An 18,586-nucleotide genomic window follows, 5' to 3' on the forward strand; every position below is an offset into this window, starting at 1 on the left:
TTCACTTTTGACGCTTTACTCACCCTGGAGAGAATACAGTAATAAACCCTTAAATGTCATCAACAGACCAACAAACACCATCTAAATAAAACAATGCTAAAAAAATCCACAGGCTATCGGGATGTAATCTCAACAGGGTCATCTCGGATATTTTAATGTATCAAATAAATAGAGGGATTCTTTCGCTTGTTGAGTCATCATACAAATCAACAATACAGGCAGACGCAGCAGACATAGGGATGTAGTAGTTTCTTTTTTTTTCCTTTCAAGGATCGGGGGGGTGCAGACGCAGGAAGAAAGCTTCCTCCAGGAGACTGTTTAATAAAAATTAGACCCAGTGTGTAGTGGTTAAAATAGACATTTCATGTCATGGTAGCATCCTCATTCCTTCTGCACATGCTGCAGCTCATTCTGAGCACTAGCTGGTGGTGTAAATTGTTACGTGCAGAGACGTAAATAGTCTCCTGGTGCTGGTTCTAAATAGTGTAAAAAATAAAGAACATTAAAATCAGTCTGTGGAGGAAAAAACAAAAACAACAACAAAAAAGAAAAACATTCTTTCTTTTCACCCCTGTCCCTATGTTAAAGCTTAACTTGTTGAATAAGGGCTTAGCTGATAAAGCCTACTGCATGTGTTATTAAAGGGGAGAAAGAAGGGGGGGTGGTTGGTTGGGGGGGTCTTAATGTGCTTGACAAACAAACTTTGCAAACCCCCTCGGCCTGCCTTATGTCGGTTTTTACCCATAATCCCATTGTGCTACGGTGGCTGTTTAGTTGCTCTGGCAGCAGGCGCTTTGCTTGGCCGAGCTCTGTGTGGGCTGCACTGTGATGGGCACCACTTTAGAGTTGGGGGAGAAGTCGGCGTCGCCGCGCCCGGAAATTTGCCTCTGGGATACGATGCGGTAGATTGCTGGAAGAAAGAGGAACGGATGAATTACACACTAACACCATGATGGAGAGGAAAATAACCGACTTTCGTGAATACATTAAGCAAAAGCTTTCGTTCACAAACAAACACCGAAGCACATTTCTAAAATGATACAACCTTACAATAAATCGAAGGCTTATCTGACCTGAAAAAGGGTTCAGTGCGGGTTTTGTGGCTTGGAATCTGCTGCCACCTAATGGCAGGAATAAAAATCTAACTCCAGGATCTAACTCCATACACTATGTGGACAAAAGTATTGGGATTCCCAACTTTTCCAGCCATATGTGGTTCTTTTTTAAAAACTGTTACCATCCAGTTTGAAGGCGCACGTTATTATAAGATGACTTTGGATGAGATTTTCCATTGATCTAGCAGACCCAAACGTTTTCCAGCACACCCATGTGCACAAAGCCAGCTCCATGAAGATATGCTTTACATGGGTTGAAGTGTAGGAACTCCTCCTATAGAGCATCTTAAACCCTAGTGAACATGAATGAATGTAAACACTGTCTGCACCCCAGGCCTCCTCACCTCACCAACATCAGTGACTTTACTAACACCCATATGGATTAATGAATCTCACACAAATTTTCACAACCACACTTCAAAATCTGGAGGAAGAGCTTTCCAAAAGAGAGTGGATTATTATAATAGTAATTAGGGAATAAATGTGGAATGGGATGTTAAAAAAAATCATATAAGCATCTTAAGTTCAGGAGTCAGGTGTATAACTGAATGCATCACAATATGAGCAGTGCATCAGGTGAAAGGATTTAATAGTCCATAAAATTATATGTAATCAAAATAACGCTTTTGGTTAAAGGACAGGAAGGCCTACTAACCAGCCTGGGTGACTAGCTGACAAAGTGACTAGTGATAGAGTGATTATTTTTGTTTTGGGTTTTTTTTGTCCTGCACGTTTTGCACGTAACCTTAGTGATCAGGACACAGTCTGGGGACAAGCATGAAGAAAAAACAACATTCTGGTTTAAAAATAAAAATGTAAAATTATTAATAATAATAATAATAATAATAGTAATAATAATAATAATAATAATAAATAACAATAATTTTTTGTATAAAAAACAATTCATTTCAAATATTCCAAAATCGAATGAAAAAAAGGGGTTATTTTGGGGATGATCACTGTTACGTGGCACGCCGTGACGCGTCATGTCACTTTAAATTGAAGGCTACACGTAGTCACGTCGCACAGGCAGCACCGAATAATGGATTTTTCTGCCCTCAAAGCTACAGCGAAGGCAAACAAGCTTTTCAACACCAGTAATCTGCATTACTAATTATAATACATCTTATCGGGAACGCAGGACTGGTCCATTTATAATGTCAATAACATCAGGTACACTGCTTCAGATAGGAACTAATATTAAAAAAAAAATTCATTATTAAATAAAAAAAAAGCGAAAGTGAAAGCTGAAGTCTACTACCCCGAACCTGGAGTTCTGCCCCTGCCCTGTAAGACTGATGTGTGGTATCAAAAGAAATTACCTGTGAGAATGGTCTGGAAAGCGAGCTCTACGTTAGAGGAGTCCAAAGCAGAAGTCTCGAGGAAGGAAAGCCCGTGTTTTTCTGAAAGACAGAATATACCAGGAAGTCATCACCAGGTGATTGACACGACAGAGGACACGAGAAAAACCGTTCAAAATTTAAAATCCGCTGATAGATATAGAATTAGACTATTTATGTGCGTTCAAAAATAAAGCAGCCATTATCATTTCTTTAATGCTTTTTTAAGCTGTCAAAATGTGGTCCCTGTGATCAGAAGACATTCGCAAAAAAAAAAAAAGCTCTTAGTGTCTCAAATTAGCACAATCACCAACATGAAGATGAAGAGATAGCTGGGAAATTATTAGCCTGGAGTCATTTACACTGAACTATAGTTACATAGTACATTTATTTTCTGCTCATTTCCTCTTCTAATAAGAAATGTGAAAACAGTTAAAAAAAAAAAAAAAAAAAAAAAAAAAAAGAAAAAGAGTGCTGTAAAAATATAAATACATACAGGTTTATCATTCTTATAATCGGGATACAGTGAATTGGTAATGAGAATAAATGAGCAACTAATCAACATGAAATGATCACGTGGGGAAGCGAAGTGAAGCACACAATGTAAACACTGTCCGAGGTAAGAAACCACTTCCACGGATTTTTACATCAGCTCTGGGTTCTGTAAACCATTCCTGTGTTAGACGTGTGCAGGATTTAAAAACGTGACTTTTGGCTGTGAATAGAAGCTGTGTGAACTGACCTGCGAACGCCTTGGCCTCGTCCGTAGGCACGGCTCGTAGGTGACGCAGGTCGCTCTTGTTGCCGACCAGCATGATGACAATGTTGCTGTCGGCGTGGTCCTGCAGCTCCTTCAGCCAGCGCTCGGCGTTTTCGTATGTCAAGTGCTTCGCGATGTCGTACACCAGAAGAGCACCGACGGCGCCGCGGTAATATCTGCATAATAAAAATTATTATATTATCATACATTATACCTTGTGTGTGTTTTCTCTTATTTCAGGAATTAAGCTGAGTATCTAAAAAAATTTGTCATTTTATTAAGATGAATAGACATGAATACATAAATAATTCAAACGATTATTTCCTGTTGTTTTAAAGCCACTATTTTGCCCAAAATCTGTTTAGACCTTTATAATGCAGCTCTGAGTGGAGCTCAAACAAATGAGGCCAACGATGTATTCAAACAAGCGCTGCTGGTTACCATGATGTCATGCGAGAAAAAAAAAAAAAAAAAACCTTCACGCTACACAAGACAGTTCAAATAAACAATGAAAGAAGGCTAGTGATACCAGTTAGAGTGACATTCCTTATCATTGTGCAAATTCAGATCCTAATCCTGTCCCAAAAATACCTACACACTAGTTTATTAATAATTTATAAATCAACCAATACGCAGTTAATCATTACTATTACTGCACCTAACAAAGGTCTACGAGAATGCAGCTTTAAAAAAAATCATAAAAACCCTGGCACTGGAGACTCCTTCCATACATGTTCAAAAATCCACATTACACCTTACAGAAAACCTCACCAGCTCTGTAATCGGGTCGTTCCTGAGTATCGCCCCCATGCAAATCCCTACGAGCGAGTTCTTATATACAGTATATAGAGTAGAGACTCAACACGATACACACACCAAGTGCATCAACCTCTAGATCAAAACGTCTCAGTTTGATTAACTGTCCTGGGTGCAGTTAATGAAGTTTGTGTATTTGAATGCAGTTTGGTATTTTTACCAAATAAAGTGCAATGAAATGATGTTGCTACCACAAGCCTGCACACACTGAAGTAGGAACAGAGAGTGGTGAAGATTTATCACTCACGCCGAGGTGATGGCACGGTATCGCTCCTGGCCTGCAGTATCCCAGATCTGGGCTTTGATCGTCTTGCCCTCTACGTGAATGCTGCGAGTGGCGAACTCCACGCCGATGGTGCTCTTGCTCTCCAGGTTGAACTCGTTACGTGTGAAGCGGGAGAGCAGGTTGCTCTTCCCGACTCCAGAGTCTCCGATTAGCACCACTGCAAAAGATTCCAGAGGTCAGTGAGGCAGAAAAACAGCATGGAAAAGCTTGTTCTGCTTGTTCAATGCTTGGTTTCTTTTTCTTTTTCTTTTCACTCAACACAACTCACCTGCATATCTGTTCCAAAATGCATTTCCTGAATTTCTAGAAATGTAAGAACATCATATACATACTCAAGAGATGATGACCCTTTCTAAAAAATTTCACTAATCTTTCATAGCTTTTCTATTCGTTTAAGTGTGTGGGTTTTTTCTTTGTTAGCAAATCGTTATACGATTGAGTAACAAATGATTTGGATGCCGAAACCTTTTCCGCAGGCTAGAAAGGAAGCATACCGACACCCCAAAATTTACTACTGACTCAGAGATGCAAATAATGACTGAAACAATCTGCTTTGACTAAAAAAAAATGCAGTTGGAAACTGGATCACCAAGCTGTTTGGCAGGAAATGGCAGCATACGGAGGGCCAAGCCGTGATTCATTAGTACTGACTGACTCAGAATCAAAAACAGTAAGAGGTGCAGCTGAGGTTGGGCTTTTCATTTCAAAGAGGAAATTCAAGGCATGTCTGAAACACCCGTCCACGACTGTCTCGTTTATTGTTAAAAAACAAACAAAAAACAAACAACTCATTTACTTGTCATCTGCAAGATCACTGAGACATCATCTCTCGCCAATAAGTATAAAATTAAACCTACAGGTTTCCCAAACGCAAAAACCTGTAGTGTATCAGTCCGGAAACAGACGCCGCACAGGGTGAAAGTGTGCAGGTCTTTCCAGTTCGACTGCACCTGTGGCCCTTGAAACAAAAGCTTGAAATGTTCGTTTTACATTAACGACACCTTTGTAATGCTTTCCAGTGTACATCAGCATGACGAATGACCTGTAAGTGTTAGACAAGCGTGAATGCTTTTGAAGACAAATCTATAGGCCACAATTAAATATACACCCACACAGAGATGTATGTTATTACAGAGACTGGTGTGAAAATGCACAGTTAGCCAATAAACAGTAGGTATTTCAGAAAAGATTTGGAAATAACCGACTAATTTCAGCACTGGATTGTGCAAGATTACGTAGTCTTTCTTCACACACCTTTTCCACCAACACAATGGGCAAAATCTGCCTACATTGTTTACAAATATGTATTATTTACTATTGGCGTTTACTCATTAGGACGCTTTAAATAAAATCCAGATCGACTATAAGTCAATAAAAGTTGCCTTCTTTAGAAAGAAAATAAAATATAATACATATGAAAAGGTTAATTAATAAAACAACAATTACAGTGTAAATGACACCAGTTGAGATAAACGATAGGATGTTCTGGTCTCATCCAAAATGGCGTCTCCCGATATAAACGAGTGCACTACATAAGCAGAACGAGCTATTATCCTATCCACTACCTAGTGCGCTTAAGCAGTGTACACGCTGCGATTTGAAATACGGCCCCAGTTTTAAAGCCCAAACAGTATAAGTCGGTATAGGAAAGTTTGGAAAGCTGTTTACCTTTGAAAAGATAGTCATATTCCTCTTCTCTGTTAGTCATGGCTTCGGAGATGTTCCTACAGTCAAATTTCTGTTGAAAAATATATATATATAGTGAACTGACACTGGTGCTAGCTGGCTATGCTAACGTCAAAGCAACTTGTCATGAAGATACGAAGGGAGTCAAAGACGCCAGGGTGAGTCTAGGAAGCGCATGTCACAACTGCTCCTTAAAAAAATGGACTCTGCAAGTGTCACGACACGCTGTTAAAATAATAAATATATAGAATAAAAGATACTCCTAAAATATAACAATTCACTTCCAATCAAAGCGGCGCCGAGTTTGCCTGCGTCACCAAGGTTTCTGCGCTCCTTGTTCTCTTCACCACACCGAGCTACGTCCACCCCCGATGACACTATCTCAAACCTGATTGGCTCAGCCGCCTGTCAATCATACTAATCTCGCCAATGAAGGAACGCCCTGGATTCAACAGGTGCATCACGTCACCCTTCTCAGGTAGGAACTGTACAGGTGCAGCGCTGGGAAGAAAACCGGAAATGCCACGTAGGAGGAAAAAGAAAACACGACTTCCTTTCAGGAAGAAACACCTGAATTTACCTGACTTAAGAAAATCGCACTTTATCGCATTCCATCAAGAATATCTGGTTTAGGTTAAAAAAAAAAAATCTTTCCTTCAGGTAAAAGGAAGCACCTGGTTTTTCTGCTCTGTAGTGCAGTATTTCCCTGATCAAATGTTCATCATCCATCAAAAGTGGGATTTTTTATTACACATGAAAAAATCTGTCATTTCATACCCTGGTCAATGTCTTTATTTATTACTATATTAATTAATTTCCGATAGTGTTTTTATCGCACCACACATAAATTCCATGTACTTGCAATTTGGCAATTAAAGTAATTCTGAACCTTCATATCATCATCAACAGTATTGCACATAGTATCACATTTATACACTCAATGTAATAAACACTACATAGGTTATTATACATGTAATTACACAGAAATTACAGTGTACTGCATGAATATTACACACACAACAATATATATATATATATATATATATATATATATATATATATATATATATATATATATAATCAGTATCATCTGAATTGTTTAATAAATAGAAAAGATATGTGGTGATAAGTCAGGACAATCGGCCAGTGGTTTCATTTTTCAGAGTATTAATCAGCCGGTTGCAATAAGTATGAGTCATGTCAAAAAGATTGATTTTACATACACTTCTACCACATTACAGTTACTACATCCATTTTTAAGTAAATTCAATTGATTTATTGCAGAATAAACGACTGTAAAATGTATATTGCTTTTGCCCAGTCTATTGCCATAGAGTTTAAAGCACACAGTAAATATTAATACACTGTAGCTTCACTATTTTGTCTTCACTGGAACTCGGACATAAAGTGGGATCCATGAAGATGTGGTTCATGGTGTGAAGGTTGAGTGGAAGAACTTAAGGGTCCTGCACAAAGCCTTGATCTCCTCAATCCCACTGAACGCCTTTGGGATGAAGAGGAACTTAATCAACATTAGTGTCTGATATTCATAAAGGCTGAATAAACACAAATCGCCATAAATGCATCCTAAAATGTAGTGGAAAGCCTTCTCAGAAGAGTGGAATCATTATAATATTACCTGTAATATCACTTAATAGTAAGTCGGCACGTGAGCTGTGTTGATACCAAGTTTCACCGTGCTCGATAATACACAAACACACTCGTATGTGTTTAACCCAAACACAAGAACAGATAATATCATGCATAATCGCATAATTACATTGTATTTTCTAGTGAATACCAGTGTTTTTGAACAACATTATTTATGATAATAAACAGGTTATATTTAAAAAATCCTTATACATTCCTTAATATATATTTTAAAAAGTGTGTAGTTTTAGACCTTGAAGATCATAAATTAAAAAAATATATCTTTAAACCAAACTTTTGATGTGATTCATATATCAGGAAAAAAAAGGACGCTAGTCTTTCATAGGCATTTTGTAATCAATTTATTCATCATTGCATACAGTCTACAATATTTGATTGAGTAATAAAAGAAATCTCATGTCCTTTTTATTATTATTAGGATTTTAATTGGGTGACAGTTGTGAAATGTAGTGTGCATGTAGTGTTGTTTGACAATGTTTAGTGTAAAAAAAAAATATTTCGTCAGTAATGTCACAGTCATTTGAAATGAATCTTAAAGCAAGACTATAAAGAATTGCTCCGTGGTGGCATTATTTCATAAATAACATCCTTTTTTCACAAAATAAAAAGAAACAAACAAAAAAAACGCGTGTGCACAAGAGAGAAGACACGGAAAACATCTACGAATAGCGATTTCAGCATGCACAAGAATACTTTCCCGTGATAGAAACACAACAACGACGGCCCACAAACAAAATACGTATGGCCACGCCGGTCAATAAACTGTGGTTCAATTGGGTTTATCGTCAGACAGACGGCCCCCGTGTAACTCCAGACACAACACGGTCTGGTCGACTACTTTCTATTGCATCGTGCCTTCATTCTTATAAGTTTTTACAGCAGGGCTTCTTTTCATCCTGAGCTGCAGCAGGTGAAGCGTTCGGGTTGGACAGTGACATAGCGCCGACAGAACCACGGGACGCCTCTTTGCTGTTTACTTTCTTGTGGATTTCTGCAAAACGGTTGATAAATTAGTGAAAGTCTGCTGCCTAGATTCTATGCACAAATGTCCAGGAATGGAAAATTAGCAGAAATCTGAGATGTAGTATTGACAGTATACAGTACCTGTAAGGACGTTGTTGAAAGCCGCCTCAACGTTTGTTGATTCCAATGCAGAGGTTTCCATGAACAGCAATCCATTCTTTTCTGGTAAAAAAAAAAAAAAGATTTTTATTGACAAGGGTAAAACAGATTATATAACAAGAAGGTACATTTTAGATAAGCACCTGCAAAATCTTTTGCATCCTCGGTGGGCACAGCTCGTACTGATGCCAAGTCTGACTTGTTGCCAACCAGCATAACCACAATTTGGGGATCGGCATGGTCGTAAAGTTCCTTCAGCCAGCGCTCGGCACTCTGGTAGGTCAGGTGCTTTGAAATGTCATAAACTAGCAGTGCTCCAACCGCTCCTCGATAATAACTGCAGCGAAAGAAAAACAACAGAAAATCAGAAAGCGTCTCCCAAGGTGGTCATCGGTGGTTCTATGAATGGTCGTATTGTGCCTCTGCTTTACACCAAAATCCCACCACCTACACCATAAACTCTGTGTTCGTGATGGCTTGTTTTAAGCCTCTTCACAACTAGGTCACATGGTCTCCAAGGACCAGTTTGAGGAACGCTTTAAAATTGGAAATTTCTATTAAAAATAACTTCATTTATACAACAGATCTCCAAAATGAAGGTCACCAAAACAACTCTACTTTCTTTTTTTGGATTTAGTTGTTGATTAGATAGACCATATAATGGCAGATGTTTTCTAATTGGGTTTCAAGCAACCAATGAGAAATGAGAAATGGGAACTTGAGAGGTGCAATAAGAGATAATGATTGCCCTGCCCTCTGGGTAGGAGATGGCATTCTTCTCTTCCATGCCAATCAGAGCAAGCCTAGCTAATCCTAAACATGTATGAGCACCATGTGACAGATACTGGAGCTTAGAGAGAGCAAAATCATGGACCATTTATTAGTTTCTTGTTCCAGTGGACCAGAAAACACTTTCTGAATTGAAGGGATCTTCACAAATCTGGTTGCTTGTTTCTCAGTCCCTTTACACAAAGGTTCAGTTGTTACAAAGTAGAACCTCCTATATTTGGCAGATATTATCAGATTGGGTCTCAAGTTACTCAAGGAAGAGAAACATTTACTGCCAAGTAACACAAAGGTCTAAACTTTCATGTCATTAGACTGAAAGTTGGGCGGGAGTGTGATGAACCATTTCTCTTCATGTGTCTTGGAGTAAAAAGGTGTTGAGCAAGAAATGGGTTATACAAGATGTATGACTACAGGCCTTGTTTACATTAAACAGAATTAAACTGTCCTATGAACACAGCCTAAACACAACAACATGTAACCATGTATATATTTAAAGAGACACCACATATCGAATGTGTGGTGCAGTGTACCGCTTCACATGCTGCCCTGGTGTTTACGTTGGTGTTTGTCCATGTGCCAAGAAATTTGAATAAAAGACATGTGCAATAGCCACCTTGTGTAAAGTTAAAGTGTAACTCCTGCCTTATCCCTCATCTGCCCAGATTATTAAGTGTTGTATATGACCATGAAGACAAGCATATGTGATGATAAATGGCAGTGACTAATTTGTGAGGAAATGGTTGTAAGTCTAAATCTAAAACTGGATTTTGACCTGAGTTTAGACTTATATATAAGGATATAAATATAAGGAACTACAAAATCCTGGCCCATAATTTGCTGGAATTCCCTTCCTTAAACACTAAAATGACCTTCTGTTTGTACTTACGCCGAGGTGATGGCACGATACCGCTCCAATCCGGCTGTGTCCCAAATCTGGGCTTTAATAGTGAGGCTGTTTAGCTCGATAGTCCTCGTACTGAATTCGACACCGATAGTCGTCCTGCTGTCATGGTTAAACTCGTTCTTAGTAAAGCGTGAAAGCAAGTTGCTCTTGCCTACGCCTGATTCCCCGATGAGAACCACTGGGGAAATAAACACAGAGATCATTATATAGCCATGATGTTGGGAGCTGCTACAGGTTCAGACCTGCACTATTTAGCAACTGTGGTCAGAAAATCGGATTCAGTCGGACTGGACTGAGCTCGGTCTAATCTTAAGGTGGGTTGAAGATGAGTTATGAGTCATCTCAGACTGCAGTATTTGAAATATCTGATGTTCTACACTCCCTGTAACAAGTTAGCACGTCTAGGCAAGGCAAAGGTATTGAAAAGTTTCATCACTGAGAGCATAAGAACGCCATACGCCCATCAAGCAGTCAGTGATTCATGTGCATCCAAGTTGTTGACCAGAAAGAAAGAAAAAAGGAAACTGTCCTGGAAAACCCCTACCTCTGATTCAGACAAGCTGTGTATATTAAGCTTGTGTATTTTCTAACCCCAGAAGCACGTTATTCTTCGGTTATTGCACAAATCTATAACTTTTTCAAACAAAAGAAGACTTTTTTGAGGGAAAACCAGATTATTGCAAAACCTTGCGGAATGGAAGTCAAAAACACTCTGTTCTCCCTTATTCAGTAACCTGTCGTGTGCAAACAACACCCCAGTTGCCATGGCGAATCAGATTTGTGACCTTGAAGCATTTTGCAAGGCTTATGTGTGCCGTGTTGTGAAAAGAGAGGAAAAAAAACTCGTGTGCTGGACAAAAATATCTTATTCTGGCTTCAAGAAGAATCGGTTGCATATCTTGTACGCAACTATACAAAAGCGTAGGTGTTGATATCAAACGTGTATTTCTTTTTCCCTTGTCTCCACTCCACTCAGCCAACGTTCCTTTCGAATAAATCTCTGCTACTTGTGCACAAACCACTTCCTATACAGAGCCGGTTTAAGAGGACAGGACTCTGGAGAACAAACAAAATTTCACAAGACAGGTATAAAACAATCATTTGGAAACATAATAAATGTCGCAATTGTCTTTTCGTAGTGTGTTATAATCATAATTTATTCCTGTGAGGCACAACAAGAGCGTGAAAATCATCCTGATCCCTCACAGGTATTCAGAAAATGTTTTCATGTCAAACATAACAGCACGTGATTGAGACACTGTTTGTTTGGCAGCCGAACCCAAAATTGCAAAATAACTATAACTTTTTGAGGAGTGACCTCATTTGCTGTCAGATTTTCTTTCAACCAGGCTTCAGTTTCTAATCTGCAAACATTCTGAAATTACAGGAAAAGTATTTGAGAATGATTTTGGAAAACAAAAAAGGAAACATGACATACCTTTAAAGACAAAGTTGTAGGCCTCGTCTGTTCCCATTCTCAGCCCTCACATTAGTACCTCAGTCTCAAACTCTGGGTAAAATGCATGAGTCAGAAGTGTCAGAAAGCAAGACAAAACAGAGACCACAAAGCACTCACTCGATAAAGCACTGCCAGATGTGTAAGCAAGAATGAAACACAACAAAACCTGATGAGAAATGCTCCGGCTATGTGTGTGTGTTTAGGTGTGAAGTTCTACCTGCGAGAAGGTGGATGAGGAAGTAACCGTGATGTTTGGCTTGGCATTTCCGCTGAGAAGCAGCACTCAGGTGGTTGGAGATGGGGTGTGACTGAATCGTAAAGCAGGTTGAACGAGTAGGGTGAGCACAGGTGCAGTCATATGAAACCTGCACCTGCTCGGCCAATGATCAGACCGTTTGATCCAAGCCCCGCCTACTTTTTTAGGAAGAGCCAATCCAAATTGGTTCTCCTCTATAGAGCGAGAATGCATTGCCTTTAGCTGAGCCAGACCTCAACTACATACATTAGAGTTCGATTTCTTTATTTTAGAGTGCCTAGAGATACTGGTTACGTCATTGGAGATGCAGCCTTCCTTTTTTTATATATGTATTTTCTATGAATAATTAACAATTTCATAAAAGTTGGAACACTGTGTAAAATATAAATAAAACCCGTTGCAAATGTCATCAAATTTAAGTCTCTCATAAACTATAACTCTCATAAACCCGTGTTTTATTCACAATAGAAATAAAAAACATATCCAATTGTTTAAAATGAGAAAATTTACTATTTAAAAAAAAAAAAAGGTAATTTTGAAACTGATGGCAGTTGGGACATGCCCATGTTTACGAAGGTGTAGCGTGAGTTTTGCAAATCGTTGCATTCTGTTTTTATTCACATTTTACACAGCGTTTTTTTTTTTTAATTGAGGTTATAAAATAGATTATTTATCATCAATCATATTAAACAGCATTTAATTAAATCTACATGAGGAGTTCAATTATAGAGCTTTAAACTGATCATTCAACAATGATCATTTTAATAATAAATAATAAATCCTTAATAAATAAATAATAACTACTGAACATACAGTATGTGTACATTTACATTAATTTTAAACACACTATATATATATATATATATATATATATATATATATATATATATATATATATTTTTTTTTTGTGTATAGTTTTGAGTGAGTTAATCATAAAAACAGGACATTTGTGCCCAGTGTTACAATGATCCCTTCATACGACGATGTATAAGGAAATAACTTTTAAAAAGCCACATTAAAGAAGCACACAATGCGGTTACGGAACAAAAAAAAACACCACAAAGCTACTTCCTTTTTCATGTGAATGCGACCTTTTTGTCAAGTTAACCTTTCTCTAATTTTGTATTATATTTCATAATTGTGTAATGAACATGGTGTGTAAAAATCTAAAACGAATTGTACAAAGTGTATATTATATTCATCTGTATATTATGTTCATTTGTATATTATATTTATAGTACGTACACATCTGTAAATTACTGTTTATAGTCCTATAATACCATTTTATTTAATTTATGTAAATAATGTAAACACTATATATTCGGCACTTGCTGCTTTTGCACTCTGGTTAGACCCAAACTGCATTTTGTTGCCTTGTACTTGTACATGTATAACAATCAAGTTGAATCTAATCTAATCTAATCTAGAAGATGCATTCATATATTCAATTCACCAACATCTAAATGTACAAAATGACCAGAGTTGTTAATGTTAATGTTTTTAACCGACAAAATAAAAACTTACTTTTTAATAATGCATAATCTTTGCCTGAAACTAGATTCACTGATTTGCATGTTTCCAAATCACATTTTAAATTAAACAAAATAACATTTATTTGTACATTACAGGATATAAGATATCTCAACACAAATACACCCTCCTATTTTAGCCCAAAAGTTTCCTGAATGTTACTCATACATACTTGACATTGTGTGTGTTATCTCATTATCCTAGCCTATATGTTGACTATATTTATTAATAATAATAATAAAAAAATAATAATAAAGCATTTAATGTTTTTACCCATAAAAAGTACACAAAGTGATCTGATTCTGGCTAAGAATTAATTGCATTATGCCCGACATCTAATGTTCACAAAATAAATAAATATGTAGAACCTAAGCTCAAGATCCACTTGATCAATAAGTTACTTAGAGTCTTTTTTGGATTTTGAGACACACATGCACGTTCTTTTTGCTTCTATGCAACAAACAAAACCATGTAACGGTATGAAGATTTACTTTGACCAAACGAATCTATAAATGTCCAAAGCTTTATTTTCATTGAAAAATCTCTCTCAGCATCTGGATAGTTCGTTTCTCCTAACGTTCAGCTGGAATATTTTGCCGTGTCACTTGTAAAACTTGCCAAAGATGATCAACAGATTTCTTTCTTGTGGTGCAGTTCATTTCAGAGCAGTTCAATAGGATTTAGGTGCAGTGACTAAGCAGGTCATTCCATGATAGAGAACATTCCAGACACCTGTTTAAATACAGCTTACAGAGTTCGGATGGACGCTTCGGCTCATTGTGCGGAGAAGTCGGTTCCAATGAGCCGCAGTCCAGACGAAGAATGGAATGGGAGCCATGTTGGTTCAGGATTTCTTTTACTTTCTGAAATAAGTCTCCAACCTTCCCTGCTCCTAAACAATCCCAAACTATGAAGCTTCCTCTGACATGTTTGACTGTGGGGGTGAGATAATCTGCTAACATCTTCTCTTCTGTTCTCCATCTTACACAAGTTCTTCTGTTAGAGCCACAAATGTCACATTGGGACTCTAGAGAACTTTCACTGTCCAATTCTTGTGTTTTTGGGTTTTATAGAGTTTGTTGCATTAAAATAAAAGCAACATGCAAGTGTCTCAAAAAACATAAAAGACTGAACCACTGAATATCCAAATGGAATTCCAGGATTTATGTCAAGACAACATGAGAACCAGTATGGAATAAAACCAGTATGACAATCTACAAAAAGCACATTTATTTATTTTTTTATTTTTAAACGAATATTGGCTGCTTTATAAGTTAATCACATAGGTGCAACAACAAAAAACAAGCTGAAGGGAAGAGAAAACCGACAGTGGATTATGATTAATAAGCACTTGTACAATAAATCTGTTATAAAGATCAGGATGATCATCAGAGTAAATAAATAAAGCTTGAATAAAGTTTGTTGTTTAAAAAAAAAAAAAAAAAAAAAAAAAGGTTACAGATTTGGGGATCTACGAAGCCGCCACCTGCGTCAGTGGTTCCTGAAGATACTCCACCAGAGCCTCGGCCTGACATCAAAACACACAAATAAACATTTTCAAACGCATTTTTAACAAAAAAACAAAAAACAGAAAAAAACAAACCAAAAAAAAAAAAAAACGCACACACTGCACAATTTACCTTGGCTTTCAGCATCCCGAAGCCCACGGTCTCTTTAGCGTACATGCACAGCAGTAGGTTTGCGACCCGTGTAATGGCCACTCTGCCTTCCTGTAAGCACAAGCGATTCACTTTTAAGCTAGAAGGCCGTTTTTTTCCTCACCGACAACGTTTACAAAAAAAATCCAATTTGCATTTATTGTTTTTGCTTTAGCTTGTTCACTGCTGCGAGTCAGTGATTATGAGTTCACGGTACATTCAAATGAGAGAGAAAGAGAGCGATAAAGAGAGATAAAGAGAAAAACAGGAAGAGATGAAAAAACAGTCTGGCTTTTAATTCAAGTGTAGGTTTTTTTTTTTATCATATGTAAGATTGTTTAGTTCAAATCTATGGACAAAACAAAGAAGTTACACAAGTCTTAAAGAGATGGATTTACATCCCACCTTATTGGGAACACTTGCCTGCTCATGCAATTACCAGATCAACCAATCAGACAGGACCAGAGCTTCGATTTTCTCACATCAAACTTCCGAATTTGTGGAAAAGCGTAATTTCAGAGCACAACATGGAAAATCCTCTTTGAAATGTATTTATTTTATTTTTTACACACTGATGCTGACTTGATCAAGGTACAGTTCATGTACCTGGTATAATATAGCGAGTCACAACTGGAAACTGTTCATTTAAAGGTAAAGGTGCTTTTTTACTTGTCACGTGTTCTTCGCATATCCCAGTGCTGTTAGGAAGCTTTGGTCAGAGCGCTGAGTCAGCAATAATACAGCACCCCTGGAGCACAGAGGGTTAAGTTCCTTAATGCCTAACAGTGGCAGTTTGAGATTGCTGGGGCTTAAACCCCCAAACTTATGATCAGTAACCAGTAACATGAGCAACACCTAATCTCCACGTGCCCCCAACAAAACAAAGTAAAGCGGTTTCTTTTTTCATTGTCAAAAACTGGAATGCAAGTCGCACTGCCAGCTGATAAATGTTACTACGGCAACCAGGAGTAGTACCCGCCTCCTACAAACCTCACAGTAGGGCAGCTGGCGACTGCATGAAACTCAAGTAAGCACTAGTGATGGGACGTTTGGATCATTTCAGTGACATTTTGTTCATCAAAACAAGCAAATCTTTTTTTGTGTCTTTTAGTTTATTTGGTTGCTTTTATCAGAAACTTTTTTTTTTATTCAGTTTTCAATAAGCCGTTCCACATTTACAGTGCATACACAAACTTTGACTAGAGTTCAAATAATTTATATGCGTATATAATTGCATATTGCAAGAAATAACGAGGACTCATGAGATGAACTATTCACTTCTGCTTTCTGTGTAACGCACTGAATAGTGTATATAGGAGTCACGGGTTTAGAGAACGAACAACTTGGACTTGAAGTCAAGAGATGAACCACTCATTTCTGTTTCCTAATCACCTGGTCTCCGTCCCATTATCAGGTGTCCGATTTAAACACTCAAATAACATCTATGAAGTTCTAGGCCTGTATCTGCCCACCTCCTCTCCACTCTTACCATGCAGTCCATTAGAATAAACTTCAGTTTGTCCTCGTTGAAAGCCTGATGGCCGTTCTTGTCATAAGCGGCCCAGATGTTGCTGGCGATGGCAGCTGTGACCCGAGCATCTGTGTCCCCGTAACCCGAATAAGCCAACAGAGAGCCTTCGTTGTTCAGCAATCTGAAAATCCAAATATATCACAAAGATATAATCTATAGTCATTGTTTATTGGACAACACACTAAGGGTCAGACTTCAAAACACCACCAGAACCATGCACATATTCACAGTAACTAAACTTTTCAAACAGAGCAGCATAAAAAAAAAAAAACAACCTCACTGCTGAAATCTGCTCTATTAATAAACCTGGCTAGCCAGTTAGCATGCTAGCTGCTAGATATTTAAAGCGTGAATGCTCACAGTGTGCTCTGTACTCCGTTTGTGTTCGCCTGGCTGAGGACCTGCGTTAATGCTTTAGGGCGTAACATGATCTGTGTTGTAAAGGAAAAAACGAGTGACAAAAAGAAAACAAAAAGAAATCCGTCCACACTGTATTTTCGTTACAACACTAAGCTGCATGGGCATCAGCTGACACTGACTTCCGCAAACAGGACGAGAATAATGGGAATTGTAGTTTAAAGAGACAGCATGGACTTGAACGCGCATGCGTTGGATGCTTGTACCGTGGCGCAACCGAATTCTCAAATCTGATTGGTCAGAGAGTGTGCTTTATTTCCGAATGGCTCGGAAAGTAGTTCCGGCTGCACTATAAACTTGCGCTTGTTCCGTTGCAGTAACAGTTTATTGCAGTGGGACTTGTACATATTTTTGTAAATTACAATAAATGTAAAAAAAAATCTACAATCTTCTCCCTGATGTCCTTTGATAGATCTTTGGTCTCGCCCATGGTGGTGGTGAAGTTTGAATGGAAGAGGTTGATTCTGTGACACATGTCGTTTATACACAATCACGTGTTGATATTAGGAGAACGTTCCTAAACAAACGGGACTAGTTTGGGTCTGTGGGAGTAAGAATTCATGCTGGTTGTTACAGGATCTCATACTACAACTTAAATTATAACCTTTCTTTAAAGTTTTTTCTAATGCATTTTTTATTTATTTATATTGTCTCTCTGTGAAACAAACCCAGCATAAAAATATTGGCTGTTAATTTTTTTTGTAAGGGGGTCAATCAACAAAACGAGCAGGGGATCAAATAATTATTTTCCCTTAACCAGAAATCATGGTTGTTGCATAAATGAACGAAGGTTGTGCATTCTGACTGTAATGAAAACCTGATGCACATTTCCACATATTCCACAGAAAACAGACTTGTTTACAGAACACTGTTTCACAAGAACTATGATACTGTGAGTCAGTTAAAGCAGCATAGCATCTGCTGATCACAGTTTTATGCTGCATGCACAAGAGAAAAACGTCATGCAGCCATACCTGGAATTGACATTCTGTATAGTTGCATCATCTGTATTCTGTAATCTTCTGAGTCCTCCAACGAATATGCTTCTGTGTTCACATTTACTTGATATGCGTAGCTAATGGAGATGTGCATAGGAGTCATTTATCTCTACATCACTCAGATATAAACCTCATGCTACCGGTTTACTGGAGTCTGCAGAAAACTGCTTTCTCCTGGTCAGGGTTCGTGTGGTTTAAATCACTCAGTGGTTTATACTATATAATCAAAAGATACCAACAATATAATT

The 18,586-nt window shown here is 37.9% G+C and overlaps 3 protein-coding genes across 6 annotated transcripts; all 3 read right to left on the minus strand.

The window, feature by feature from the left end:
• rab11al (RAB11a, member RAS oncogene family, like) lies at positions 1-6,367 on the minus strand. 2 transcript variants are annotated; one of them, XM_046834136.1, is made up of 6 exons: positions 5,986-6,367; positions 4,279-4,474; positions 3,198-3,391; positions 2,438-2,518; positions 742-910; positions 1-476 (listed from the first exon to the last, which is right to left on the minus strand). In XM_046834136.1, exons 1-5 carry the CDS (start codon positions 6,023-6,025, stop codon positions 771-773), a joined length of 651 nt encoding a protein of 216 aa, XP_046690092.1. In that variant the 5' UTR covers positions 6,026-6,367; the 3' UTR covers positions 1-476; positions 742-770. The 2 variants fall into 2 exon arrangements, with proteins under 2 accessions (XP_046690092.1, XP_046690091.1); XM_046834135.1 differs by having other exon boundaries at positions 1-910.
• Positions 6,368-7,996: 1,629 nt separating this feature from the next.
• Positions 7,997-12,288, minus strand: rab25b (RAB25, member RAS oncogene family b). 3 transcript variants are annotated; one of them, XM_046834138.1, is made up of 6 exons: positions 12,166-12,288; positions 11,928-11,999; positions 10,472-10,667; positions 8,940-9,133; positions 8,779-8,859; positions 7,997-8,665 (listed from the first exon to the last, which is right to left on the minus strand). In XM_046834138.1, exons 2-6 carry the CDS (start codon positions 11,962-11,964, stop codon positions 8,538-8,540), a joined length of 636 nt encoding a protein of 211 aa, XP_046690094.1. In that variant the 5' UTR covers positions 11,965-11,999; positions 12,166-12,288; the 3' UTR covers positions 7,997-8,537. The 3 variants fall into 3 exon arrangements, with proteins under 3 accessions (XP_046690094.1, XP_046690093.1, XP_046690095.1); XM_046834137.1 differs by having other exon boundaries at positions 12,066-12,180; XM_046834139.1 differs by lacking the exon at positions 12,166-12,288 and adding an exon at positions 12,115-12,142.
• A 2,661-nt stretch (positions 12,289-14,949) lies between these two features.
• Positions 14,950-17,554, minus strand: lamtor2 (late endosomal/lysosomal adaptor, MAPK and MTOR activator 2). The gene is made up of 4 exons (XM_046833612.1): positions 17,284-17,554; positions 16,882-17,044; positions 15,375-15,464; positions 14,950-15,262 (listed from the first exon to the last, which is right to left on the minus strand). The coding sequence occupies exons 1-4, from the start codon at positions 17,349-17,351 to the stop codon at positions 15,206-15,208; spliced, it is 378 nt and encodes a 125-aa protein (XP_046689568.1). The 5' UTR covers positions 17,352-17,554; the 3' UTR covers positions 14,950-15,205.
• Between the last annotated feature and the right edge of the window lie 1,032 nt (positions 17,555-18,586).

Source organism: Silurus meridionalis, chromosome 21 (genome assembly GCF_014805685.1).
Source record: "Silurus meridionalis isolate SWU-2019-XX chromosome 21, ASM1480568v1, whole genome shotgun sequence".
In the NCBI taxonomy this organism is placed as follows: domain Eukaryota; kingdom Metazoa; phylum Chordata; class Actinopteri; order Siluriformes; family Siluridae; genus Silurus; species Silurus meridionalis.

What these genes read in the sequence shown, in the direction of transcription:
- rab25b (XM_046834138.1), bottom strand. Translation starts at nt 11,964, where the DNA reads ATGGGAACAGACGAGGCCTACAACTTTGTCTTTAAAG. An exon ending in TATCGTGCCATCACCTCGGC is followed by an intron (nt 9,134 to 10,471) that starts GTAAGTACAAAC and finishes CTTTCGCTGCAG; the next exon opens with TTATTATCGAGGAGCGGTTG. An exon ending in TTTCAACAACGTCCTTACAG is followed by an intron (nt 8,666 to 8,778) that starts GTACTGTATACT and finishes ACCGTTTTGCAG; the next exon opens with AAATCCACAAGAAAGTAAAC.
- rab11al (XM_046834136.1), bottom strand. Translation starts at nt 6,025, where the DNA reads ATGACTAACAGAGAAGAGGAATATGACTATCTTTTCAAAG. An exon ending in CGAGGCCAAGGCGTTCGCAG is followed by an intron (nt 2,519 to 3,197) that starts GTCAGTTCACAC and finishes TCTGTCTTTCAG; the next exon opens with AAAAACACGGGCTTTCCTTC. An exon ending in TTTCCAGACCATTCTCACAG is followed by an intron (nt 911 to 2,437) that starts GTAATTTCTTTT and finishes TCTTTCTTCCAG; the next exon opens with CAATCTACCGCATCGTATCC.
- lamtor2 (XM_046833612.1), bottom strand. Translation starts at nt 17,351, where the DNA reads ATGTTACGCCCTAAAGCATTAACGCAGGTCCTCAGCCAGGCGAACACA. An exon ending in TTATTCTAATGGACTGCATG is followed by an intron (nt 15,465 to 16,881) that starts GTAAGAGTGGAG and finishes TTGTGCTTACAG; the next exon opens with GAAGGCAGAGTGGCCATTAC. An exon ending in TCGGGATGCTGAAAGCCAAG is followed by an intron (nt 15,263 to 15,374) that starts GTAAATTGTGCA and finishes TTTTGATGTCAG; the next exon opens with GCCGAGGCTCTGGTGGAGTA.